At 58.7% G+C, this 26,817-nt stretch overlaps 1 protein-coding gene across 1 annotated transcript in view; it reads left to right on the forward strand.

Annotated features, from left to right (window-relative positions):
- The first annotated feature begins 2,518 nt into the window (after positions 1–2,518).
- EFNA2 (ephrin A2) overlaps positions 2,519–26,817 on the forward strand; it is a 50,835-nt gene continuing 26,536 nt past the window's right edge. Inside the window, exon 1 of the mRNA XM_062015133.1 lies at positions 2,519–2,673. Coding sequence (XP_061871117.1) covers positions 2,552–2,673 — 122 coding nt within the window. The 5' untranslated portion in view covers positions 2,519–2,551. The remainder of the gene's footprint in view (positions 2,674–26,817) is intronic.

The following is a 26,817-nucleotide window of genomic DNA, read 5'->3' on the forward strand; positions in this document are numbered from 1 at the left end:
AAGCCAAAGGATGTGGGTTTGCAGCTGGAGGCACCTCAGGGGGTGTTGGCTCTGGCTCTGAGGAGCTCATGGGGGGTGATGTGGTGGCCCAAACTCTCAGGAGGGGACTTGCCAGGGTCTCTGGGGGGGAGGGCACAGAGCCTGCCTGTGCTCACTCAGCCTTTGCCAGCAGCAGTGGTTCACACAGAAAGTTCTCTGGCCTTGGGGGGTCTGGGAGCAGAGAGGCTCCTGCCTTTGGGGCAGCCCCACAGGGGTGTCCTTGCTCCTTGCTCCAGCACCCCCACAACCAACAATCCCATCGGCTTCTCGCAGGTGTCTGGTTGAGCTGTGTCCTCCCCCAGGGCCGGGCACAGCCCCCTGGCCAGGCCAGTGCCCTGCTGTGGGGTGAGGGCTGTGGCTGGGAGGCAGGGGATGGGCAGCACGGGGGGGCTGTGCCCGAGGTGCCCCCTGAGCCGTGTTCTTCACATCAGCGTTTTCCCAGAGCCCAGCAGAGGCAGGGGATGGGTTCATGCAAATGGCTGTTTCATTTGATCCGTGGATGGGAGGTGAACTGATGTAAATGCATGTGGGGGCATGGGGGGGGCTCTGGCCTGGCCCAGCGTGGGGTGTCTGTGTCTGTCTGTCTGTCCTGGCTCTGCCCTTGGTGCCTGGCCTGGCTGCCTGTGGGGTGCAGGATGAAGCCCTGGCCTCTCTGATGTGAGTCCACCCTCCTGGGTACCCCAACACCCCCCACCAGCCTTTCCCTTCCTCAAGGGACCCTCCCTCCTCACGTGCTGCATCCCACAAGGCAGAACCTCCCCTCTGCCCCTTCCAAAGGGCTCTCAGCCTGTTGGTGCAACCCCCCCATTATCAAAAGCCCCCCCAAGTCCTGCAGCATGACTCGTGCTTTACAGAGACCCCTCAGCCTCTGCCGGTGTGAACCCCCCTTTTCCAAAGGCCTCCCCCCAGCCTCTTGTGCTGTGACCCCTCTCCAGAGGGACCCCCCCTTTTTCCAAAGACCTCCCAGTCTCTGCTGGTGTGACCCCTCCCCGCTTTGCAAAGGGACCCCCCCTAGTCCTGCCAGTGTGACCCCCCTCTCTAAAGGGACCCCCCCCTTTCCCAAAGGCCTCCCCGCAGCCTCTTCTGGTGTGACCCCTCCCCAAAGGGACCCCCCCACCTCCCAGTCTCTGATGATGTGACAACTCCCCCTTTGCAAAGGGACCCCCCCCCTCTCTCTTGGGACCCCCCTTTCCAAGGCCTCCCAGTCTCTGCTGGTGTGACACCCCCTTTGCAGAGGGACCCCCCCCAGTCCTGCCAGTGTGACCCCCCTCTCTAAAGGGACCCCCCCTTTCCCAAAGGCCTCCCCCCAGCCTCTTCTGGTGTGACCCCCTCCCCAAAGGGACCCCCCCACCTCCCAGTCTCTGATGATGTGACAACTCCCCCTTTGCAAAGGGACCCCCCCCCTCTCTCTAGGGACCCCCTTTTCCAAGGCCTCCCAGTCTCTGCTGGTGTGACACCCCCTTTGCAAAGGGACCCCCACAGTCCTGCCACTGTGACCCCCCTCTCTAAAGGGACCCCCTAATATGACCCCCCTCCCCCTTTTCCAAAGGCCCCTCCACCCCTGCTGGTGTAACCCCCCCCTCCAAAGAGCCCCCCAATCCTGCCCGTGCGCCCCCTCCCAGCCCTCTGTGACCGCTCCTTCCCCCGGTCCCCACCCGCGCCACTGCCGGTGTGACCCCGCACTCCCCGCTTTGCAGCCGCCCCCCCCGCACCGCAGTGTCCCCTCCCGCCGCCCCCCCCCGGCACCGGCGGGGCCCCGCCCTGGGCTCGGGCCCGGGCGCGCGCGGCGGCGGCCGCCGGTGGCAACAACGTGTCGGCGGCGGCGCGAGCGGGGCCGGGCGGGGGGCGGGGCCGGGCCGGGGGGGGCGGGGGGCGCCGGGGCGGGGCCGGGGCCGGGGCGGGGCCGGGCGGGGCGGCGCGGCGGGCGGGGGGCGCGGGCGGCGGGCGCAGCATGGCGCGGCGGCACTGAGGGAGCAGCGGCCTCCCCGACACGGCCTTTGTCTCTCCGGTAATCTCCGGAGCGGAGGAAGCCCGAGGGGGTGCGGGGGAAGGGAGGGGAGGGTCTTGGGGCTGAGCCCCGTTACCCTCCCGTTCCCTTTAACCGCAGGTGAGGGGGAACAGCACCGGGCGATCGGTACCGGGAGGAGGAGGAAGGCGGCGGCGCCCTAGGAGGAACTTGGCCGAAGTTCGGCGGTGGGGAGAGGGAGGTGGGCGGGGGGGAGGTTCCCGCTGCCGGGGCGATCCCGGGGACGCCGCGGGAACCGGTCGGTCCCCGCCGCCCCAGGCGCGGCGGGATGCGGCTGCCCCGGCGCCGCCGCACCGCGGCCGCCCCCAACTTTCCCCGCTGACGGCGCCCGGGGCCGCGGGCGATGGTGAGGGCTGGCCGCCCGCCCGCCGCCGCCCGCCGCCCGCCCGCCGCCCCCGGCCGGCCCCAGGGCTCCGCCGCCCGCCGCCGCCGCCGCCCCGCCGCCCCCTGAAGCGGCCGGAGCCGCGCCCGCCGCTGGCCGGGACGATGGTGCGCTGGGAGGCGGCCGCGCTGCTCGCCGCGCTCGTCGGTGTCTGCGTCTGGACCGACGAGACCGGGAAAGTTATCTCGGATCGGTACGCTGTCTACTGGAACCGGAGCAACCCCAGGTGAGGCCGGGGGCGGCGGGGACCGGGCCCGGGGGCGGCGGGGGCCGCGGTGCAGCGGCGACACAAGTTTCTAGTCTTCTATCCGCACTCCCCCGGGAGCCCGCAGCCTCCCGCTGACAGGCGGCCGCCGACCACCCACCCTCGCGGTTCCGATCCCCCTCCGGCCCCCGGTTCGCTCCGGTAAACGGCCCCGAGGGGGCTCAGCGAGGGCTTCCCCGCCGGTTCCTCCTGCGGCTGCCCCGCAAAGTTCACCGGAGGCTGCTGGGGGAGCCGCTCCCGGGGGTGTGTGTGTGTGCGGGGGGTGGGTTGGGGGTGGGTCAGTCCCCGGGGGTGCGGCCGCCCCGGGAGCATCAGCGGCGGGCGGGTCGCGGTCCCCGGGAGGCGGCGGCCGGCGCTCGGGGCGGGGGGCGCGGTGCGGCGGAGGCTGCGGCTCCGTTCCCCACCCCCCAAACCCCTCTGCGCCCAACTTCGGGGAAGTTCAAGTTCCTCCTCCCTTCAAGCCCCCCCGATCCCCGCTCCCTCTCCCCGGGGGGTGGCGAAAATCACGCGAAAAAAGCCCGAAATCCGACAAAAAGCGGCGGCCGCGGGAGGATTGACAAAAATCACGATTTTTTTGGGGAGGGGAACGAGCAAACGGGGCGGTTGGGGCCGGGTGCGGGGGCCCGGGGGGTGCGGGCGGTGTGGGGGGCCGGGGGGACCCTGCACCGCCGCCACCACTTCGTTTTCCCCTTGGCAGAGGGATCGCTGCTGGCCTGGGGTTGATTTCTTTGCCCTGTCTTTGAATTTCGACGTTTTAATGTGATTTTGTTCTTTCTTTTCGGTGTTTTTTTTCTCCTCCCCTCCAACCATTTATTTTTCGCTGGTTGTTTTTTGGGGTGTTTTTTCTTCTTCCTCCAGCTCAGAGTTTCGTTTCTGGTGCGTTTCTTTGTTTGGGATTTTTGAGGAACCCAATAAAAAAAAGCTTTTGGAGACTTTGGAGGAATTCTGTGCCTGGCTCAGGTGGCTTCACCACCGGGACTCCCCCAATTCCTCCTCCCCTGGGTCCCAAACCACGGCGGGGGGAGGGTTGGATGGGCCTGTTTCTGGGGACTCTTGGAAAAGACTAAAAAGAGCAAAAAGCCGTCACCAAAGCCACGTTTTTTTTCTCCCTGATGAATGGAAGTTGAGCTGGCCCTGGCAGCCCCTCGCCGAGCCAAGCAGCGGGCCCAGGTTTGATGCTCTCCATTGCTTCTGTGCCGGGTGCAGCTGTGCCTGCTGCCCTCAGCTTTGGGGTGTCCCCTCCTCTGGGTAACTGCGCTGGCCCTTTGTCCCCCGTTGTCCCCGCCGGTGTGTGGCCTGACCCTCAGCCCCCCTGACCGGAGCTTTGGCCACCACAGAGCCGGCAGGAGCTGTGGCCGCCGCTGCCGTGGCTCCTTTGGCGCTGGTGGCTTTTCCCCTCTTGCAGTGGGTGAGCTGGGAGGGGACTCTCAGTGCCACCAGCGTCCCGGTGACACCGTCACCGTTGGTTAAACTTCCCGGCGGCGTTGGTGCGCCGCAGCCGCCGGGGTGTGTGTGCCGGGCCGAGTCAGGCCCTCACCGGCTCGGAGGCCGATGGCTGATGGGGCAGCATCACCCCAGCATCGTGCCCTCACCCCAGAATGGGGGCAAACCCGACCCTTTGTGCTCGGTGGTGCCTTTGCCGTGGGCTGCCTGCGGTGCATATGGATTTTATTATCTCCCTCACATTTTTGTGGGGGATTGTAAGAGGCAGGGATTTATTTTTCTCCTTCTTCTTCTGTTTTTTTTTTTTACCCATTGCAAAAGTTTTTGGTTACAGTTCCTGGCCCTCCCCAGCTCCCACACTTTGGACTCTTTCCTTTTGTTCTCCCAAATGCCAAAGATGTGAGGAACACATCCCCCCCTGCCCCCAATCTCTTCCCAACCCCATCAAACTCCGGCATCCCGGCTGCTGGGACCGCGGCGGCATCGCTGAGTGGATCAGGGATGGTGGTGCGCTGACATTTAGCACCCAAAGGTCCTTGTCATGCTGCTGATAACCAAAAGTGGCTCATGGGTGTCCCAGGACCTGGCATCAACGATGGCTTCAGCTCAGCCCCGTGTATGTGCCGGGATGGGCGCCGCGGCGAAGGCGACGGGGAATCGATCCCCTAAAATAGCTGATGCCTCGTTATTCCAGCTCCATCTTTTATTTCTTCGTTACCTGCTCATATTTTCGGGCTGGGGGGTGGAATGTAAAGCGGGGCGAAGGGCTGGGAGGACAGAGCAGACAATGGCTGGTGGGTTGGAGCAGGCAGAGCCGCAGCGCCGGGGCTGGGGCTGTGACCCACATTCCCTGCCGCGGGTGCGCCCGGTGTGTTGGGCGCTGCCACGCTCGGCTCCTTCCCGCCCTCAGCCATTCCAGACACTTTATTAGCCCCTTGCAAACCTAGAAATTGCCCTTGAGTTTTCTGCTTGTTTCTTTTCTGAACCCAGCCGGTGGTGGGGTTTATTTTGTCTGTCTGCGGAGTTGCTAGAAGACTATGTCCTTAAAGCGAAGAACAACGTGGATATTCTTCTTCTGGTCCCTTTTTCCTTCTCTTTCCCCCCCTCCCCCTTTACCACCTCATTTAATAAGAAGGGAATCAAAAAGGATTTTATTTTTAATATTAAGGGAAAAAAAAATACCCAACCCCAAGGTTAAAATGTCCAGAGCTTGTTCGAAGCCACGGGCTTGATCTGGCGATAAATATTTAGCTTCAAGGTTTCTATTGCAATCTATATTTTATAAACAGACAGTAATAAATCTCCTGGTCGATACGATTTGCCCAGATTAGAATAATTCTATATTTCATAATTGGGTCTAAATGAAAAATAAGTGGTACCTCGGGATGCTGCAATTTGCCTGTTCTGGGGAGATATTTAAGCCACTCGCTGGGGATTTTACGGGCTTGTGTTTTAAAAGGAAAATGATTTTTGTGAGCGTGTGTTTGGAGAAGGGAACGTGGGCTTTGCTGGCTGGAACTCCTGGGTTAGCCTGGAAATAGCCAAAGGAGGAAGAACGTGTCTTTATAGATAAGAAGATGCTGTTTGGGTCCCCAGGTCTAACGGTGGATCTCTGCTCCATAGCACGTACAGACGCGCTCTGGCTGTTGTAGCTCCCCGTGTCTGGGATGTGTTGGCCGTGTCTGGACAGCAGCAGGGATGGGGTTGGCTGTGGGTGAAGGTGCTGCATGTCCAGAGCCATGTGCCCGTGGTTGGGACTGTGGGACACAAGAACTCAGGAGGGCTCTTGCTGGGTCTGACACCTCGGGCAGGGCTCTGGCCGGGGCAAGGCTCTTCCCTCCGCGGTGTTTCCCGGCGCAGGAGCCGCTTGCCGTAGGCTTCTTGGGTGGATTTGTAGCTTTGGGACCCGATGAGAGGTTCAACATGTCAGGTCAGGGGTCACAGAGCATCTGCTGGCGTGCTGGCATTGCCTGGGCGGGTTGGGGTCTCCAGCTTCAACCCCCTTCCCTCACACCAACCCCACGCTGCAGCAGGATTTAGGATGAGGGTCTCTCGGCTGTTCTCCAGCACAACGTACAGCAGAAAACATGAGGTCTGAGAAATCCCCACACTACAGAGGGGAAAAGATCTGCGGGAAGGAGCGACCCATCCTCGGAGCATCCCCACTCCCGGGACCCCCCTGACCTGGGGCCTTGAGGCTGCGACTGGAAACCTCTGGAAGGCCGAGGGTGGATGGAGGATTTCTGATTTGTTTTCGTCCCCTGCTCTACCTGCAGCTGTGTCATGGGCAGGTGACAGTAATTCCAGAGCGAGAGCGTTCCTGCAGCCAAATGCAATTCCCATCTCCACTGCCGTGTGTTTCTGTAGCTACAGAGGGGGGAAATGTGCAAAGTATTTGGTATTTTTCCCCTCTCTCTGTTTACCATACAGATACAAATGCTGTAAATGGTCTAGATTTTACCCGTGGCCTATATTTAACTGTGAGGTCATTTCTCTGCCCTGGGAGGCTTATTTTCTGATTCTTCTGGTTTATATATTTATTTTTTTGGCTTTGTGAGCACAGCTGGGATTTCTATTCTGCTCCTCTGCCCTCCCCAAGCCTGGCATCGGGAAGCTGGAGAAATGGTTCCTCGTGGAAGGATTTCTTGGGGCTGGCGGGAGCTCAGGTGATGCTCAGGGACAGTGGTGACGGCAGAGCGGGACTTTGAGAGGTTCTTTTGTGTGTCCTTTGAGCAGACAAGGGGTTGGGGTGATGGGGGCACGTCTGGGGAGGGATCTGGATCCTGGTCCTCAACCCGTCGGCTTTTGTCCCCGTTTTTCTCCCACGTTGCCGTCCCCCAGAGCCGCAGCCCTGGTGCTTTGTCCCGGGAGCTGGGGTGAGGAGAGCTGCGGTGAAGCCCGTTGGTGGGTCACGAGGGGTTGTGGCCAGGATGATGGCAGCCTGCCTGTGCTGTTCCCTCTTCCAGGGAGCAGAGACAATTCACATTTGTTTTTTTCTAGGGGAATTTTGGTGCTGCAGAGGGGTGGCTCGGCGTGGGTCACAGCAATGGATGCACCCACCTGTGCCTCCATGCTGGTGCCAGCCTTGCCATGGGGCTGGTTCCCAAAACCTCCGTGTCCTACTTCTATCCACAGCTGCCTGAACTGGGACCTTTGGGATCAGCTCCCAACCCCTGTGTGCCCCTCATCCCACTCCTGTATACATAACACCGGGGTCTGCACCAGCCTGTGCCAGAGACAAACCCCGTTCACCCCTCAGGGTGATGTTTAACATGAATTCCCACCCTGGCACTCGGGTGGCTCCTGGGTCAGGGTCAGGCCGAGTCCCCACAGCGCGCTCAGGGTGTCGGGGTGGTTGGGTGAGCTGGTGCTCAGCCACGTCCTGGATCCAACACATTTGCTGCTCTTTTAGTTTCCCTCCCTTTCGTTCTCCCTTTGTGCCGCGATCATTTGCAGCCCTTCCCACCCCTCTTTTCCAGCCCGTTAAGCCGCGTTAGCTATTCTTCACCAGCCCAGGGCTGCGGTGAGCGCGGTTAATGGAGAGCAGATACAAACAGGTCCAGCGTCTCTGACAAGGTTTTTTTCCTCTCTCTCTGCCCGTCTCTTGTCGCTCTCTGCCTGTCCCTTTCGAGGGAACCGCAATTACATTCCCCGCTGGTCGCACATTTGGTAGCCAAATGCCGACCACGCGCCGCATCTTAATGCGAGGACGGGCTGGGGTCGGCTACTCCCCGGCGTCCCGCGGCCAGGCCCGGGCTGAGGAGGCACAAAGGGGAGGATGCAGAGGGGGTGAAGGAGAGAGAAATGCCTTCATTTACCCCTGGGAAGCTTTAAAAGTACTCTCTTTTAATCTGCTGTGTGTGTGGATACATCCGTGTGTGCTCTTTACACACACACATGAGTGATATAGGTGGCAAAACCAGACATGCCCACGCACTCCTACACCGCCCTGGCACACCTCCGTGCCTGGCAAGGGGCACGTACCTGTAGCCATGCCTATGTTGCACACACATAGGTGATGCCTTACCTGAGGGATAGCAATAGGTTTGTTTTTTACACGTCTCTAAACCCAGCTCTGGGCCTTCGGGCCTACCCCGGCCTGTCCGTCTGCGTCCGCACGTCCGTCCCGACGGTCGCTGGTGTCTGGACCTGCTCCACATTCGACAGGGTTCAGCTGTCGGGTTGCCTGTAAAATTGCAGCAATTGTTCTTTAAATAGCTGCTTGTTCCTGATGGTGAACATTTTCGCTGCTTTTGTGGCAGATATTAATCATGATTTTTACAGGCTTGGGTGTTTTTATCCTGGGCGTTTCTCCCCCGCTCGGGGCAGAGATCTTGCCCTGCTTCATTGGCTTTAATGGAGCCGATCTTGATGTCGTTACCTTCAGCCCCTAAGAGGAGTTGAAATGATTTTCCCTCTCCCTCATACCCCATCTGCACCCAAAATCCCAGCTGTTTTCCTCCATTTCCATCATCACAAAGCAAAGCCCAGCCCCAGTTCGGCCTCTGTGAGCTCAAGGGTACACGGCACCCGCTGCTGACGCTTTCTCTGAAGCCGAGGACACCCCAGGCTTGTGTTTCACCGGTGTGTAGGGGATGTTTATGTGGGTACAAACTCTTTGCCAGTGGCCTGGCAAACCTTTTGCCCCCTCCCCGCTGCTTGGGATCCTCCTTGCTGGACACACTGTGCTGTTGGGCTGGGTGGGAGCTGTGTCGGGCTGGCAATGCCAGTGGGGCCACTGGGGTTTGTCCAGCCAGAGCGATGCCCTGGGGAGGGAGCCCGTCAGACCAGCACCCTGCTGTGCCATGTCGTTCCATTCCATCCCAGCTCATGCCTCGCAGATCAGAGTGGTGTTATTTATTTATTTCTCCTCCCTCCTCTTCCTCCTTTGCTTGTTGATGCTGCTGTGGCTGGGCTGCTAAATAGCTTCCCATTGTTTGAGAGCTAATTACCTCTTAATGAGGCTCCTTACTCAAAAGCCGAGCCGGAGAGGAGGCTGTGGGGTGGGCAGCAGAGGCTGTGGGGTGGGTGAAGGCAGGGTGCTGTGTGCTGGGGGACCTGGGGTCACTGGACACCCCCTCCCACCATCACTCCGAGCAGCGATTGGGTCTGGTTGTGAGTTTGGGGCTTCCTGGGTTTCATGGTGGTATTTCGGCGGCAGAGCTGCTGTCCTGGGGCTTCATCCCAGAGGTGACTGAGGAATGACTTTGCCAAAAGCTCTGTGTTGAGCCCAAACCTTGTAATTACTGGGGAGAAATGAAAACCCCATGGGCCTTCCTGAGGCGGCTCTGGTGTGGGGCTGTGCTGGTGCTCGGCAGAGAGCCCAGGAGCAGGTTCCCGATGTCTCCCTGGTGTGACACCTCTCCACCAAGCCCCGTCTGCAGGGACGTGGGTAACCTCGAGGGCACGTCTTTCATCCTGGCAATAGATGCTTGAAGCTTATCATTTCATGTTTGTGCCCTTGGCAGGACAAAACCTGCTCTGCTTCACCCATCTCCTCCTGACCTTGTCCCATCCTTCGGTGAGAGGTTGACGTGAGCCCTCACCATGGGGCTCAAGAGCTTTGGCTGGAGGGAGATGGGGGATGTAGGTGGGGGGTCCTGGTCCCCTCCCCTGAGATTTGGAGCAACAGTTTGGTCTCCATTTGTGAAATCCTGTCTCTGCCCCCCAGAACTGTGTGTGTTCCCTGGGCTGGCACCGCGGGTACGTGGCTCATGCGGCTGCTCTGGGGTGATGCTGTAGATGTGATGATGGGGGGGTTAAAAAAAGGATCCTTCTCCAAAGGGACTGGGAAGCACCCCCTCTGCCCTGCCCCATCATCCTGCTCACATTGAAGCTGGGCTTTGTCTCCCCACACCAGAGTGGGTGGGAGGATCCCAAACTTCAGAGGGGGATGAGGCAGTCAAAGCAACAACAGTGAGGAAGAATAAAACAAAGGAGGAAAATTGACTCCCTAGAATAATAATGAGGACAAGGAATGACTTTGCCTTCCCTTGTGCCCTTGGAGAGTGAGGGGTCTGACCCTAAAGAGGTGAGGGAGCCTATTGGAGCTGATGGAGGTGAAAAGGCACATGAGATATGGGATTTGAGTCCGAGCCTGGACTGGTGGGAGCTTTGGAGTCATCTTGTGTGTCTTTCCCGACCCTCTCGGGCTGCCAGCCTGGCCTCAGTAGGTCTCACCCACATAACATCTTGTTGGAGACTCCCAAAAATACCCATCTTGCCTGCCCAGTGAGGCAGGTGATGGTGAGAGGGGCCCATGGTGCTCTGCCATATTGATCCCTGGCAGTGATTTCAATGCCACAAAGCACAGCTACCGACACCTCCCAGCCTGGGGTGAAGCCAGTCAACGCTCTGCCCTTCCCCAGCCCTGCTTGGATCCATCTGATGTCTTCCTCCAGGTCATTAATGGCGGGAGAGGGATGCAGAGACAGAAACAGGGATTGAGACCTCTTTTCTTCCTCTCCCTTTTACATTTCTCCCCTTCTCCCACGTTTGCTCTCCCACACCCAGCCATCAGAGCAGCGGCGAGCGATGCCATGGCCGGGCAACGCTTGGCCACGGAGCCCAGCCACATCCCGGTGGGATCCCTCTGCACACAGCCACGAGCTCCCTCACCACATCAGCTCTTCCTGACCTGCCAATTTGCCTCTTCTCCTGGAATTTCAGGAAAAGAACCCATTTAGCTTTTGTGGGGCTTTTGCATTGTGTGCCCCTCGCCCAGGCAGGATCGGGCCCTCCCGGCTGCGATTCCCCCGGTGCCGCCGCAGCTTCCCAGGAGCTGCTGAGTTTAAACCCATCCCTCAGTGCCTGTTTTTCTCAGGGTTTTTTTTTACCTTTGGTTAATAATTTGAAGACAGGAACATGCTTTTATTTCAACTCCTTCCCCACACACAACCCTGAAATCCCCCCAAGAATTAAACTTTGCCTTTCCAATCATTGGTACAAAAACCTGAATCCGCCCCCCCAACCCCCGGCTCCGTTCCCCAGGGCCACCAGCTTTGCCAAAAAGGCAAGTAAATCACCAGATGGGGTTTGTGGGGACTGGAGAGGGAGAAAACCCCTTCGATCCCTCAACCTCTTCCTCCTCCTGAAGCGACTGAATTGTCTCCTCCATCTATTTGATTAGCGTGTGGTGTTCAGCCCGATTCCAGTGCAAATGTTTCCTGTTTCCCTCGACGTTCCTGCAACCAACTTTTGGAGGATTTTAGGGCTATTTTTTTCCCCTTCTTCACAAGAAATTATTTGTATTGGTTGATTTTTGGGTTTTTTTACCCTTCTTCTCCAACATTACACGGAGAGCAAAACTCTCCCATGTGCTGGGAAACAGATAAAGTGTTTAGACAGCAAATACAAATATTTCTGTGCACTCAGCCTGGATACAGATATTTCTACCTGTCCTCCAGCAGGATTTCTTACTCTGTCTTCTGCTGGGGTTTTTATTTAGACTGCCTTGATATCTCTCTCTTTCCCTTTCACAAAGAATAGATCTTGTTTAAAAAGCCCTGTTTATATTCGCAGTGAAATCAAACCAACCAAACCTGACCCTGTGGAAAACTCATGGAGGGAGAGGGCGGTGGAAAAAAATCCCAATTCTTCCTTTTTCCAATCCTGTTTCCATTGAGAGAGAGGGGGAAGAAAAGAAGCCCCTGGACCTCACGCCCTGCACAAAATCCGACGGCCACGGGATTATTTCGGCGGCTGAGCTCGCGGCAGCCGCGGGGGTCGGGATGGCGGCGACACCAGTGCCCACCCCCAGCCAGAATTTGGGGAGGGATTTGGGGTCCCTGGCTGCTGTGTTGAGATTTAAGGGGGTACAGAGCGAGGGTGGTGGCTGGGTCTTTTGTGTGGGCCCCCCTCTGCGTGGTGCAGCCAGAAAAGGGAGTTGATTTGTGTGAGCCCGACTCGGCGTGGTGCAGCCAGAAAAGGGGGTTGATTTGTTTTGTTTCATTTCCCTTATAGATATAGATATAGATATAGATAGATATAAATGTTCTCCAGTTGCTCCCTGGCACTATCCCGGTAGCCACCCCAGTCCTGCTGGTAGCCCCGTGGGGGTCGTCACCACCCTGGGCCTGGTGCTGCTGGTCAGGAGCCGCCTGAGCGGCTGCCAAGGGCTGTCAGGAGCCGAGGAAGCTCTTTTCCAGCCAGCTCGATAATCCCAATTATTATCTGGTTTCTCCATCAGGGCTGCTTATGAAACTTGGCACCGCTGGCTCTGCCGTTCCGGCCGCCTGCCTCGGCACGGGGATTTATCTCCTGCCGACTCGGGGAGGAAATTGAGTGGAAAAACACGGGGCAGAGCCCCCCGGGATGGTGGGACAGGGGCTGAGTGTTGTGCAGGGGGAAGCTGGGGCTGCTGCTCCAGCCTCAAACGGCTTTAGGACGTAGAGCAATGCCGTGGAGCCTCGGCCCCGGCCCTCTCCATCCTCTGCCCGTGCTGAGTGGCTGTTGTGGCTGCGTCCAGGGTGGAACGACCCCGGTTCTGGGCTGGATGTTTGGATTTGAGCTTTATTTTGAAGTATCAGGTGTTTTAAAAGGGTCCACAAGCGTTTGCTGAGTAGTTGTTATTTTCCCTTGGCATTGAAATCGAAGGGAACCTCTCCCAGGCTTCTCTCCCCTTCACACCAGGAATATCAGCTCTTTCTCTACCGGAGCCTTCCAGCTTGAGTCCCCCTCTTTCCCATCACGCCATCATCCCTCAGTTCTTTGTAACCTGACGTTTCCTCGTGTGTTTCTGCTGCAAATTTGGGGTTATTTTTACCAAGACAATGTGCCAGACCCAGCAAATTCTGCCTGAGCCGCTGGGGAAGGGGCTTTTCACAAACCTCTGACCCAATTCTTGCCAGGGCCACGGTGCTGCTGAGCTGAGGCTGGAGGTAGGAGAGGTGAGAAGATGCTCTCCCAAAGGTTTTCCCTCTTGGGATTTGACATTGGGGTGTTCACTGAAATTTCCCTCTGCTGTGCTGGAAAAGGCAGAGCCAGGGGATTGAGCAACCCCAGACCCAGCCGGGTGCTGAGCATTGGGACATCAAATCCCACCGGAGCTTCTCAAGGGGCTGCAGTTGGCCCCTTGCTGCCCTCCTGGGGTCACCCGAAATGGGATCTGCTGCCGTTGGGGTGGTTGTCTCCCGTGGATCAGCCTGAGTTGATTTGTCCCCCCGAAAGCCAGGGCTGCAGGGAGGGGAGAGGGACTCTGTGGCTGGGGGGAATCATCCTGCTGGGCTTTTTGCTGGGAGCAGAAATGTCCCTCGAGTGGCATCAGTCCCACATAGGGAGAGGAGAGTCGCCTCCTCTTCTCCCTCTCCTCTCCCCGCAGCTTCACCCTTTGGTTTTTATCCCATCTCCTCTTTCTTGTGCTCTTCCACCATTTTCCTTTTATTTCAAAGCTGCACCAAACCCGTGGCTGTGTTTCCTTCTCCCCGTGGAGTCTGTTTGCTCTGCTGGTGAACGACCCTCTGGCTCCTGGGGTCCCTGTTTTGGGGTGAGAGCTGTCCCTCATCTCTTGTGGGAGGTGTTGGGATGTTTGGGAGAGTGAAGAGGATCAGAATAGACTCTGGAATCCTTTACTGAGGAAGGTTATTGCTATCATGAACCCCACAAGGTTCTTATCTCTGGGGCAGCCTCATGCTTCAGGGCATGGTGTCCATCTTGGGAACTCTCTCCTTGGGTTTCCTGGGGTCCTTTGTGCAGGATGGGGCTCAGGATGGAGCTGTGGCTCTGCCACATCCCCGGGGCTGGGGAGGTGCCTGTCCCTCTGCCACAGCTGTTCAGCGCCGCCGGGTACGGCAGCGGCACGCGGCGATCGTGGCACCGGCTCCAGCCGAACCACAATGGTGCTCCCAGTTTGGTTTCCAACACACAATCCCAACCATTGTCCAGAACAGAAAATGGCTTTTGGCTCCAGTCCCTGTGCAACATCATCTCTGTTGGATTGCTGGGGGTTTGCAGGTCTTGGTTGGGCTGGAGCCGGGTGGGCGCCCGCAGAGCTGAGTTCAACCCCAGGATCCCCTCACCACGGCCCCAGCCCCATGAAATTCAAGGCTAAGACAAGGGATGAGAAGCAGGGAACAGGCATCAGCCTGTGCTGTGGGATGTATGCAGGATGTGTGCCATCACTTTCCTTCATCTTGGACCTGCTCAGTGCTGCTTCTCAGGGCTGGTAGCTCTGAGGTTCAGCCTTTTCAGATGGACCCGCCGGGCTGAGCCTCAACCACCGACCGCAGCCGTTCCTGTTGTGCTTCGTCTCTCTGCGGCGTTGGAATGGGAAGCGCTGGCTGGGGCTGGCGGGGGGGATGCCCGGCCTGGGCATGTGGCAGCAGGAGTCTGGACTCCAGCAAACATTTCAAAGCTGATTAATAATAATAAATCATAAGGTTGTCATTTAAAATAGAAAGCTTTTGGAGAAGGTGGAAGGATGCTCTCATCGTTAAACGAGCTGGGGTGTGAGTTCTGGATCCGGTTCCCAGCTCGTTTATGCAGAGACAAATGGCTTCTCCCCCCTCTCAGCCTCAGTTTCTCTGCTGTTAAGGTGAGGATCACTGCCAGAGGCTAAATTAAGCAATTAATATTTGCTGAGTGCAGGGAGAGGCTGAGAAGGACACGGCTCTCCCAGCGCCGTACGCTGCCGCACAGCGTGTCCTGCTCCGGGGCTCACCCGGCAGCCGGAGCATCCCGCGGCAGCAAGTGGCTGCAAAGCCCCTTCCCTGGCTGCAGGAAGCCCCTGGCTCCTTCCAGGCCGATTTGGGGCTTCAATTCCCCCCACACTGGGCCTGTGGTAGCTCAGAGCCACAGTGGCACAGCCAAATGTGTGTGATGGTACCGGAGCTCAGCTTCATTCCGGCTTCACGCATCCCTCACTGCCCCACGAGCGGAGTAAAACCCTGTGTCACCAAGAGTCACACCAACACTTCTGTCCCCAGTGCGAGAGGAGCACAGCTGGATGAGGTTTGGGGTTTTTTTTTTCCCCTTAAACACTGTAATATTTGTTTCACCTTATAAATCACCCCACTGGGGCTGCCTCGGAGCGGGAGGATTTATGGGCGCAGGTGTAGCTGCGGCGAGAGAAACGTTGTTCCTGGGGACCAACCTGGTTTAATGTTTTTATAATGATGGTGTTGCAGCAACAATCTCGTCCAGGGGAGAGGTCTCACCCGCTTGTAAATCCTGCCCAGGGGCTGGGGTGGGGAGTGGGGATCAGTCCCCGAGGTGGGATGGAGCCGTCTGGGATGGTGCGAGGTCTGGCGCGCGGCTGCGGTGCTGCTGTGACAAGCTGCGGTGACACCGCGGCTGCGGTGCTGGGAGGGGGTTGTAGTGGTGTCAGGGGTGATACCCCAAACCACCTCCTGCTGCTGAAACTTGGGGGGTAAGCTGAAAAGGGGGTTTTTGAAGTTAGGGGAGTGGCTGTGGGTCTGGTAGTTCCGCTGAGCTGATCCCGATGTCGCTGCCGAGTGATGGAGCCGCGCGAGGCGCCCCGCCCCGCCATAGCTCAGCCTTGGACCCGCTCTCCTGCCCCATACAGGGGCTGGTGGGGTCACATCCTGCTGTGGCACTCGGGAATCATCAGCCCTGACAGGCTCTAAGCAGCAAAGTGGCCATCTGGATGTGTTTAATTGCACTTTGCTTTCACACCTCACCCCGAAAATGAGGGAAAGGGGGAGTCTTTGTCCTTTGGAGCTCCATCACACCGGGCTGGCAGCAGCCCTGGCCCCTGAGGATGAGTTTGATTCAGTGTGAGGCCTCTTGAGGATCCCAGCTCGGGGAGAACCGGACTTGCAGCCGGTGCAGACCGAGGGGCTTTGCTGAGGGAGTCCCTTGGAGGCCGATTTAAGTCCCGGGAAGGTCTCATTTTCCCGCTGCAGCTGCATCGGTGTCACATTGGGGACGTGGGAAAGCCATTAACTGTCTGCTGAGTGTGACCCTGGGGGCGAGGGGGGCCGGAGGGGTGTTGGGGATGTGTGCTGAGGACAAGGATGCTTGACCCCAGAAGGGCTGAGGGGACCCTGCAGGGGCTCTCCCCGCTCCCTGGGGGCCGGGGAAGCTCCAGGGGGATTTTCCCTGCTCCATTGCTGCCTGCAGCAGCACAAACGAACCAAGTAATTGGCAACATGGAAATATTTTGTGCTCATTAAGCAGTGGGGAACGGCGGGTGAGGAAACAGCGTTTCCCAGCGCGGGCAGGGGCTGCCGGCGGCATCCCTGGGGGCTGCCGGTGACCGTGACCCCTGAGAGCCAGGGCAGGGGCTGTGGCAACCCTGGGGGGCACAGAAACACCCTGGGGGTGAGGGGGCTGTGAAAGGGAAAGCCTGTGCCATGGTGTCTTGGCACGGCAGGGTCGGGAACCCGGTGTTCTTTGTGGGCAGGAGGGAAGCTTGGGGAGTCAGGGGGGTGTCACAGCCTCTGTACAGGGGGTTGGGGCTGTCACTGGGGGTTTTTTTCTAACCACTGTAAATCCCTGAGATGAAAACCTGAAACCAGGGATCTCAGGGGCTGCCTTTGAGCTGCCCTGACCCCAGCACTGTGTGTCGTGGGCTCTCAGGGTGTATGTGAAGTGGAACTCCGGGGGTCTCGATGCCTCATCCCACTCAGGGTGGGGACAATCCCTAAGGCTCAGGACCCTGTACAGGCTAATGGCCTGGGATCAACTGCTCATTCACACCACAGCACAGAGCCAAAGCTGGTGATGGCCCTCAGCATCCTCTGCTGCTCTCAGGCCTGAGCACACGCTGTCGGCAGCGCCGGGGCTTTGCCGTCCCGTCCCCCCGTGCCGCCGGGTGCCAGCGCGGTGCCGGCAGCGCCCGGCGGTGCCGCAGGCGGGGGAAGCTTTATGGCTGTAGTTAAAGGGACTTTATGATATTGTATCTGAACAATTGCTGGCTATTATCTGGATCGATGCTGCGTGATTGAGACACCGGTTGATAACCCAGCCGGGGCCTCTAATCGCTTTTAAACCTCGCAGGGTCGTTTGTGCTTTCGATAAAACCCCTCAGCAGTTTCTATTTTAAGTCTCTGCCCCAACCTCTCGGGGCTGCTTTTCCCTCAGGGCTGGGTGCTGGGGGGCTCTGCCCGCTGCTGTGGCCTTCCAGCAGGTCCTGGGTCATTTGTCATGTCCTTCTGACTTGCTCTGTGCCCTGGGAGGGCACTGGGATGCTGGGACTCAGCTTGAGGCGATGGGATGCACAAGCAGGGTGCTGCGTGGTGCCCAGCACTGCTGGGTCCTATCCTGCTCAGGGGCTTGGGGTGCACAGAGGAGGTTTTGGGGTCCCCAGGCTCACAGCGACCTTGGGCCGGTCGTGTCACCTCTGCCTGCTTCATTTTCCTTCAGCTGTAAAACGAGGACAGTGATACCTTTCCCACCTCGCAGAGGGCTTGAGAGGCTTTAATTAGTTAATGTTCCTAAAGTGCTTTGAGGATTAATTAATATTGTGACTCTAATTTTTTCCTTCCGATGGTAAAACGCCACAGAAATGTCTCTGTGCTGGTTCCTTCCTCCCTCACCCCAGCAAGCACATCCACCCAGGGCTGGCACCGGGCTCCACGGGCGCTGGGCAGCCCTGTCCCTGGCAGGCATCACCTCCCCAGTGCTCAACTGGGAAGCCACTGGTACCTGGAGGAGAACAGGGCTGAGTGGCAACCATGGGGTCAGTGCTCTCTGTGGTGGCCATCACAGCTTGGGGTGCAGCCCTGCACCCTGTATCCCCTTGTGTGTCCCCACCTGGGCCTGATCCTTCTCCTTTCTGTGCTGGGAGCAGCTTGTGTGTTGGGATCATGCCCATCACCACCCCGTGACACTCATCATCCCTGCCCAATCTGCTCGGGCACCCCAACACCATCCGGCTCGACCTGCTCCGACGCTCCCGTCCCCACCTACGCTGGGAGAAACCTCTCCCAGCAAACCCCCCATCCCAGCTCCATTCCCATCCAGCATCTCAGGGGCTGCTGGGCCGGGCTTGGGGCTGCAGGGGCTGACCAGGAGGGTGGCTGTGTGCCGGGGGAGGGCCGGGGATGCCGTGCTGGGAGCGGTGCGAGCCGAAACGCGGAGCACACGCCGTCAGCGCCGCGCAGGCACGGGCTCGGCTCTCCTCCTGAAAACAAGTTGTTGCGAGCACACCTGCCTGGGAAAGAGGCTGGCAGGCACGGGAGAGCATTTTCTGGCATCTTAATTCCCGTATGCCATTAGTCAGATCGCTGACTGGCAGGTTTTGTTTCCTCCGAGATGATTTCTCAGCAGCAGCTCCGCTCTGCCGTGCTCTCCCTCTCTCCCTCTCCCTCCCTCCCTCTCGCCTGCTCTGCCGCGGGGATGGAGCTGATGGGGATGGCAGAGGGTTCCCTGCCATGGCAGAGCCATCCCCAGGGGCTCTTTGAGGCGCTGGGTGTGAAGGCTGGGATTAGCTCTGGTGCTGGGAGGGCAGTGGGAAGCTCTGGGCTGTTGCTGGTGAGAGGTTTCCTGCACGGGAGCAGCTGCAGCAAGAGCTGAGTGTGATTCCCAGCTCGTGGTGACCTGGAGGGGCCCGTCCGTGAGCACTGGCACAAAACAGGGGCTTGTTGCCACGTTGGAGATGTGTCATTTCCTTCCTGGTGGAAGGGAGACTGCAGAGGGACAGTGTGGTCCCAGGCAGGATGGGTTCCTCGGTCCCTGAGGCTGGAGAACTGGTGATGGTGGGAACATTCCCAGTTGCAGAGCACTGGAGAGGACTGGGAGCTGTGCTGGAGTGAGGAGGAGGAAGGATGTTTGTGGGGAGCTACCAACCTGTTGCCATTGCTGCTGAGTGGAGCTGGAGGAGAAGGATTATGGGGCAGGAGGAGATGGGAAAGGACGAGCCGTGAGGCTCCAGCTGATCGATGGCTCCTATCCCTGGTTGTCACCAAACACAGCTCAGAGCTGTGGCAGGGCCAGGAGAGGCACATCCTGGGGTCTCCAACCCCACTCTGGGTTAGAAACCCATTTAAAGCCAGATCCTGCCATCAGACCAGTCTGGGGGGGTGATGGGGATGATGCTGAGGGCTGTGTGGCCGTGGGGATGGGATTGTGGCTTCCAGCCCTGGCAATCTCCCCACCTTCTGCAATGGCCCCAGTTGCCTCCACCATGGCCCCAGTTGCCTCCAGTCCAGACTGGTTTGCCAACTGCCAGGTTTTAAATGCTACCAATTAAATGGGGGTTTATGGGTTTTTTCCTTCTTTCTAGAGTTGTTTAATCCCCAGGGACTGGTTTTCAGGCTTTTCTCCATCATGCAGGGGGCAGAAGGGCAGTCTTTGAATGGTAATGGAGGTTCTTGCATCATTGCAGGGCTTGGAAGCTGTGATGGGCTTGAAATAATGTGCAAGTGGGTGAATTCGGGTTCTGGCTCTTCAAACAGGTTTCTGAGGTTTTCTTGTGGTTTTCCTCCCTCACCTCTGAGGTTGGAGGGGCCAGAAAGCCACATCCCTGTCCCGTGCAGGGAGAGGAGGAGACAGGGACCAGCCTGTCACAGCGTCCTTCAGGGAGTGGCTTTGTTGGTGACCTGCATCCAGCATTGCCTGGAGCTACGTGCCAGCCCTTTCCCAACCTGCTCACACACAGACATTGGAGCTGGGTCCTCCCAGACTAAGGTTTAGGTAGGTTTGTGTTTTGTCTTTGCTGCCATCTGCATGGTATGGTGGGCACCCAGCCTGGTGGGCACGCAGCCCTGCTTCTGCTACAGGGCAGAGGGTATTGTCCTCTTGCTGCAAGGGAGCAGGCAGTGATGGAGAGGTTGTCCTCTCTGTCTGCCATGGCAGCTCCTCCTCCTCCACACACAGGACTGGGATGTTTTGGGACAGCAGGCACGTGTGGCTGAGCAGGAGCTGAAGTGTGGCAGTTGTCTGGGCACTCATGTGCCAGCTTGGCTGGAGGGGGCTGAATGTGCATCCCTGAGCTGGTGGGGAGGGGCGTCCTGTCACTGTAAGCCTCAAGGGCTGGAGCATAGGAGCACTTTCCAGATGGGGGGAAGCAGTTTCCTGCTGCCAGGGGAAACATCTGGATCCAATTGCTGCTCCTGTGCAGCCCCAGACCTGCTCCTGCACAGCATGATGGGAGTCACTGCTGCAGAGGGAGCCACCGTGTCCCTGTCCCACTGGGAACCCCTCACATGCCTTCCATCCCACCAGCATCCCCTCACCATGTCCCCATCCCACTGGGAACCCCCTGCTGTGTCCCCCTGGCACTGGGAATCCCCCACTGTGTCCCCATCCCACCAAGAGCCCCTCACCATGTCCCCATCCCATCAGAAATCCCCCCACCATGTCCCCATCCCACTGGGAACCTCCCACTGTGTCCCCATCCCACCAAGAGCCCCTTAGCATGTCCCCATCCCATCAGGAACCCCCCACCATGTCCCCATCCCACTGGGAACCCCCCACTGTGTCTCCATCCCACTGGGAACCCCTCAACATGTCCCCATCCCACTGAGAGCCTCCCACTGTGTCCCCATCCCACCAAGAGCCCCTCACCATGTCCCCATCCCATCAGGAACCCCCCACCATGTCCCCATCCCACTGGGAACCCCCCACCATGTCCCCATCCCACTGGGAACACCCCCACTGTGTCTCATCCCACTGGGAACCCCTCACTGTGTCCCTATCCCACTGAAAGCCCCCCACCACATCCCCATCCCACCAGCAGCCCCTCACCACCCTGCCCTGCATCCCTCCTTGCCCGGGTGGCACCACTCAGCACCGCCTGTGCCCGTCCCCAGCGCCCGGTTGCCCCGTGCCGTGCCGTGGCAGAGGGCAGCCACAGCTTTGCCTGTGTGTTGCCTTTTTGTCAGCCTGAGAGAAAAAAAAACTGAATTGACCTTGAATGTTGCTGGAAGAGCCCTGCAGCTAATCGTGTTTGGAGGTGTCTGACTGCGGCTCCGCGCGCCTCTACCTGAGCGGCATCAGCAAAGGGGCCGCGGCGGGCTCCCGGCGCCCCGGCTCAATAATTGATGCGTTTTTCTCAGCTCCCCCTTCCGTGAAAGGAAACACAAGTGGTGGGAGGATGGTGGCTCTGGTGGGGATGGGGATGGGGGAGCAGCCAGGGGCTGAGGTGGCACGGTGTGGTGCTCGGGGCTGCTGAGCTCTGTGGTGGGGGGTGGGGAGGGGGCTGTGCTGAGGGTGCTCTTGTGAGTCTGGGAGAACCATGGAAATCAGAGCAGCACCCCTGTGCCCTCCTGCTCTGCTCTGCTTGGCCTGCTCCTTGAGGGGAGCAGCATGTCTCTGTCTGCTCTGTTGGGGAATCCCTGTGGAAAGCTGCGGGAGCACTGAGCATCCTCACACTGAGCATCTTCACAATGAGCATCCCCACACCAAACATCCTCACACCAAATATCCTCACACAGAGCATCCTCACACCAAACATCCTCACACAGAGCATCCTCACACCAAATATCCTCACACAGAGCATCCTTACACCAAACATCCTCACACTGAGCATCCCCACACCAAACATCCTCACACTGAGCATCCTCACACCAGACATCCTCACACAGAGCATCCTCACACCAAATATCCTCACACAGAGCATCCTCACACCAAATATCCTCACACTGAGCATCCCCACACCAAACATCCTCACACTGAGCATCCCCACACCAAGCATACTCACACTGAGCATCCTCACACCAGACATCCTCACACAGAGCATCCTCACACCAAATATCCTCACACAGAGCATCCTCACACCAAATATCCTCACACTGAGCATCCCCACACCAAACATCCTCACACTGAGCATCCCCACACCAAGCATACTCACACTGAGCATCCTCACACCAAGCATCCTCACACAGAGCATCCTCACACAGAGCATCCTCACACCAGACATCCTCACATAGAGCATCCTCACACCAAATATCCTCACACTGAGCATCCTCACACCAAACATCCTCACACTGAGCATCCCTACACCAAGCATCCTCACACTGAGCATCCTCATACCAAGCATCCTCACACCAAACATCCTCACATTGAGCATCCTCACACCAAACATCCTCACATTGAGCATCCTCACACTGAGCATCTCCACACCAAACATACTTACACCAAACATCCCCACACCAGACATCCTCACACTGAGCATCCCCACACCAAATATCCTCACACTGAGCATCCCTGCACCAAACATCCTCACACCAAACATCCTCACACTGAGCATCCCCACACTGAGCCCCTTTCCCCCCTGAGCATCTGCTCCAGAGCCTAGCACAGCCTCCTTGACCTCTCCTGCTCTTGCCAGGGCTCCCCATCACCCTCAACCATCTTGAACCCTGAGCCAGGAACGTTAACCCCAGGTGCCCCCCCCCAGCCCAGCTGCCCCACACCAGGCAGAGCTGCCTGGATACAACCCCTCCTCCCCTCTGCCTCTTTTCCTTCCCCCCCCACCCTTTCCCCTCTTAGAAAAGCGCACAGGGAAGGGGAAAGATTTTAACCTTCTGCCTGGAACCAATTAAAAAGGTCTTTCCACAGAGACGAAAGTGCTCGTGCACCTTTGTGTGCCGCTAACGGGGGGAAGAAAGCAGAGGCGGCCTTTGAAGGGGGAGATGGAGGTCTCTCCACTGGGACCCCTCCAGGCTTTCAAAGCCTCTGTGATTTCTTTATTTTTAAATAGCCAAATTAAAGTGACTCCTGCTTCCTTTCCTCCCCTTTAGCAGGTTGTGCAGCGAGCACGTGGCCCCTGCCAGCTGCAGGGCTGGGGCAATGTGCTCAATGGGCGCAGCTGGTCCCGTGCTGGGTGCTCTGGGTGGTGCAGGTACCCCAAAACCCAGCCTGACCCCACAGCACTCCCTAGGCTTGCAAAGGCCGTTTGGTGGGAGGCAGAGGTAGCCCCAGGGATGTGGAGGGGGTCCTGGCTGAGCTGAGCCCCCTCTCCACACACACACTGTCCTCATGGTCAGTCCGAGCCCCCCGCTCGCCTCGGCCCCTTGAACTCAACCAGCCGAATGGATGAGTGCGTTTCATCAAAGGACCTTCCCTCCCCAAGACCTCTCTGGCCCCCCTCCCCACTATGCCCTCTCCCCAGCTCCCTGGGTGAAAAGGCAGCAGAACAAAGCACAGGAAGGATTTGAGGTGGTTTCCTCACAGACCTGAATGTGGAGTTGCTCAATGGAAGAGTTGATGCCAAAGCGCCCGACGCTTTCATCCCTGACTTTGGCTGGGGGGGGTGGGGTGAGAGCTGCCTCCTTACACCCCCCCCAGCTGCTTTTTTTCCCCTTCTCTCTCTCCTTTATTTCATTTTACATAGCCTCAGATTTATTTTTCCACAGTATAATTCTGAAAGACAGCGGAATATGAATTATTCATTGACCCCTAACTGCCTTTGCATACAATCCTGGCTGGGGGAGAGGGGCAGAGTGCCCGTGGCGAATGCATTTGTGTGCAGAGCTGGCCCAAAGTGCATTGAAATTGATGGTTCAGGTTTAAGTGGGGGGCATTGGGTGGTTTTAAGGGTTGGGAGGGGGGGAAGAGCTGGAGCACGTGGGGAGGTGAATGGGATGAGGCTTGAAAGTCTCTTCCCTTGGTAAAGATGCTGAGGAGGAGGGTTGGGCTGGATGAGTTGGGGGGAGTCTCAGGGTGTGTTGGGGCTGGGGGTGTGTTTGTGGGGGCTTTGGGATTGGCTTGGGCTGTCACCTGCAGGTGGGCACCCATCACCTTCCGTGGATGCTGGTGATGGCAGAGCAGCTCCTGGGTGAAAAGAGGGGGGGAAAAACCCCCACCCCTCCAAAACAACCCTGCTAAACATGCCCTGTTCTCAGGTGCTCCTTTAGTCTGACTTGAAATGTGAAGCTTGGCTGAGGAGGAGGAGGGATTCCCCAAAGGCTTCGATGGGGAGAGCTGCTGCTGCCTTCACCCCTGTCCTGCTGCCCCTGGTCTCCCCCTGTGCAGCCCCTTGGTCTCCTCCTGTGCAGCCCCCTGACCCTGTGTCCTTCCCCACTGGCACCTCAACTGCCTGGTGCCACCAGCAAACCCTGACCTGGCAGTGCCCAAACCTCTGAGCTGTGTGCCAGGACCCGCTGGGGACAGAGGGGTGAAGCAGGGCGAGGGGGGAGCACCCCGGGCATGGCTCTAATCTGATTAGTCTCGGAGTGAATGGACAAAGTGAAAAGGCTTAAACCCCAGTGAAAGGCCTGGGGAGGGGTGAGGGGGGGCCACTGTGCCCTGAGAAGTAGAGACCTCGGCTGAATTTGGCCAAGGGAACATGAGGGGAGGGAATAAGGGGGGGAAGAGCCAAGTGACGTGTGGGTCTGTTGGCCCCGTGACCTCCCCAGGGCTGGGGAAGGCTCTGCCCTCACATCCCAGTGTGTGCCAGGTCAGGATGTGGCTCCCTGTGCCTCCTCTGCAGCTCACAGCTTGTGGTGTGAAGATCATTTTGCTCACCTGGGAGTTTTTTAGGGGATGGGGGCAATGGAGCCACAACAGGCAAAGCACAACGTGGGGCAGGACAGGCGGTGGCGGCTGCTGCTGTGCCACGGGCTCACACTACCCGCTGCCAGCCTTGGTGCTGGCACAAGCACATCCTTGTGCAGAAGGAGCCTGGCAGCTGCCTGCTGCAGGGAGGAGGTTTGGGAAGGAGAGACACCCCGTGAGTGTGGCTGGGAGTGTCCCAAGGACAGCCCTGTGTCACAGGGATGGTCACTGATGTCACCCATGATGCCTCAGGGTTGGACCAAGCAGCAGAAAAGCCTCTGTGGAGGTGGCCCCCACCCTGCCCTCCATCCTCTTCTGCATGGGATCAACCCCTGCTGGGATGGATGGGCACATCCCTGTGGGTGTGGGGAGGTGCTGGGGCAGGCAGGAAGGGAGAAATGGCTTTTCACAGAGCCTTGAGCGGGTTCCAGCATCGATCTCCTGGCGAGGAGCAGAGCTTCGTCACAGATCAATTAGGCCGCTCATTAGCCGTGCCCCAGAGCGAAGCGTGAGTGTGGGTGATGAGCTAGAGGGGGGTTGAGCAAGATGCCAGGCTGGCAGGAGGTGCCCACCCAGCGCTGCCACTGCCTTGAGCTGCTGAGCAGGGCTGGGGAGGGTCCTTGTCCTGCAGCAACGGGCACATCCTGGCAGTTCACCAGCACCTCGATGCCTCAGGAGCTGCTGAGCGTGTGTCACACCCTGAGCAAGCCCAGAGCCCTCCCTGCCTCAGTTTCCCAGCTCAGCAGTGACACACAGGCTCTGTCTGGCAGGACCAAGGGCCTAGTGATGGTCTGAGGGGCTGCAAGAGCCTTGTGGCAGCCCCATGGCTGGGGTTGGCCGTCCCTCCTAATGGGAAAGGCTTCTTTACCAAGCCCTTTGGAGACTGTTGGAGCTGTCCTGAGGAGTGGGAAGGGGACAGGGAGGAGCATGGCCAGAGGCACATGGTGACTGTGCTGGGAAGTGATGACAAGTGATGCCTGGGTGTGTGAGGGAAAGCCTCAGGAGGAGCAGGACCTTGGCCAAGTCATTGCCCTTCTGCTGGGAGGTGCGTGGCTGAGGACACCCAAGCAGTGAGGTGAGGGCTGGATGGGATCCCCAGTTCAACCCCAGAGCACAGGCAACCCCAGCTGGGAGAAGGCCAGGGCTGCCCCAGGGTGTGGGAGCATGGGGATGCAGCAGGAATGATGCCCTGGAAGGGAGCAGGACCAACATCACCTCACAGGGCTTGAGTTTTTAAGCCTGCAAAGGACCCCCAGGTCCTTGTCATCTGTGCAGGGACACACTGGGCACCCCCAGGTCCTTGCCATCTGTGCAGGGACACACTGGGCACCCCCAGGTCCTTGGCATCTGTGCAGGGACACACTGGGCAGACCTGCCTGTGATTCCTGAGCACTAAAGAGCACCTGGGGGTTGTCTGGACTGAGACCCTCCACCTGCAGCATCCCCCCAGCCCCAGCATCCCCAGCCTCATCCTGTGCCCGCTTCTCCCCCCAGTAGCAGAAAGCACCAGGCAGAGAGGCCGAGCTGGGAGCTCCTGGTAATGATTCTCCTCCTTTTCACAGCTCTGTTGCTTTTTCCATGGTGGGTTTGTGCCCTGGTGGGCAGCAGAGGATGGAGGGAGCAGCGTGGCAGCCCATTTGACATTCCCCCTTGGTGCCCTGCCTCCCTCCCAGCTTCCTTCAGCCAAAACACCGTCTGGCTAAAGCAAAGCCTTGGGTTAGGGGAGGAATGACCTGGAGCAGGTAGCACTCACCACAGCCACCTCTGCCTGAGAGCTGCAGCTTCTAAGAAACACTAAATGAGGAGGGATTCAAAAGAGAAAAAGAGGAGGGGGGGGGGAAAAAAAAGTTGCCCCGATTGCATCTGGTGAAGTGACAAATCTGCCAGGCAGGTGATTATTCTGTGTACAGACGTGCCCAACACAGATGCCGATAGGATTAAAGGGGAAGGAAAGGGGGAGGGAGCTCACCCTGCTAAACCAACACCTGATAAAAGAATCAACCAGCCAGAGGAAGAAATTGCCTGTGCTGCCAAGGTCGTGCGCTGCCGCCACCGCGGTGGGGAGGGGACAATGGCCGAGGTTCTGTGAGACACCCAGCAAAAAGCAACCCCCCCCCCCACCCCAAGCAACCAACCAAGCAACCTCCCTCCTCCTGGGCACCCTCTGGCAGTGCCGCAGCCCCGGTGTGCCCGGTACCCGGCATGCCCTCGGCTGCCTGGTTACTTTCCCAGGCACGTCCCGGGTATCCCCTCGGGACGGCG

Source organism: Colius striatus, chromosome 25 (assembly GCF_028858725.1).
Source record: "Colius striatus isolate bColStr4 chromosome 25, bColStr4.1.hap1, whole genome shotgun sequence".
Classification (NCBI taxonomy): domain Eukaryota; kingdom Metazoa; phylum Chordata; class Aves; order Coliiformes; family Coliidae; genus Colius; species Colius striatus.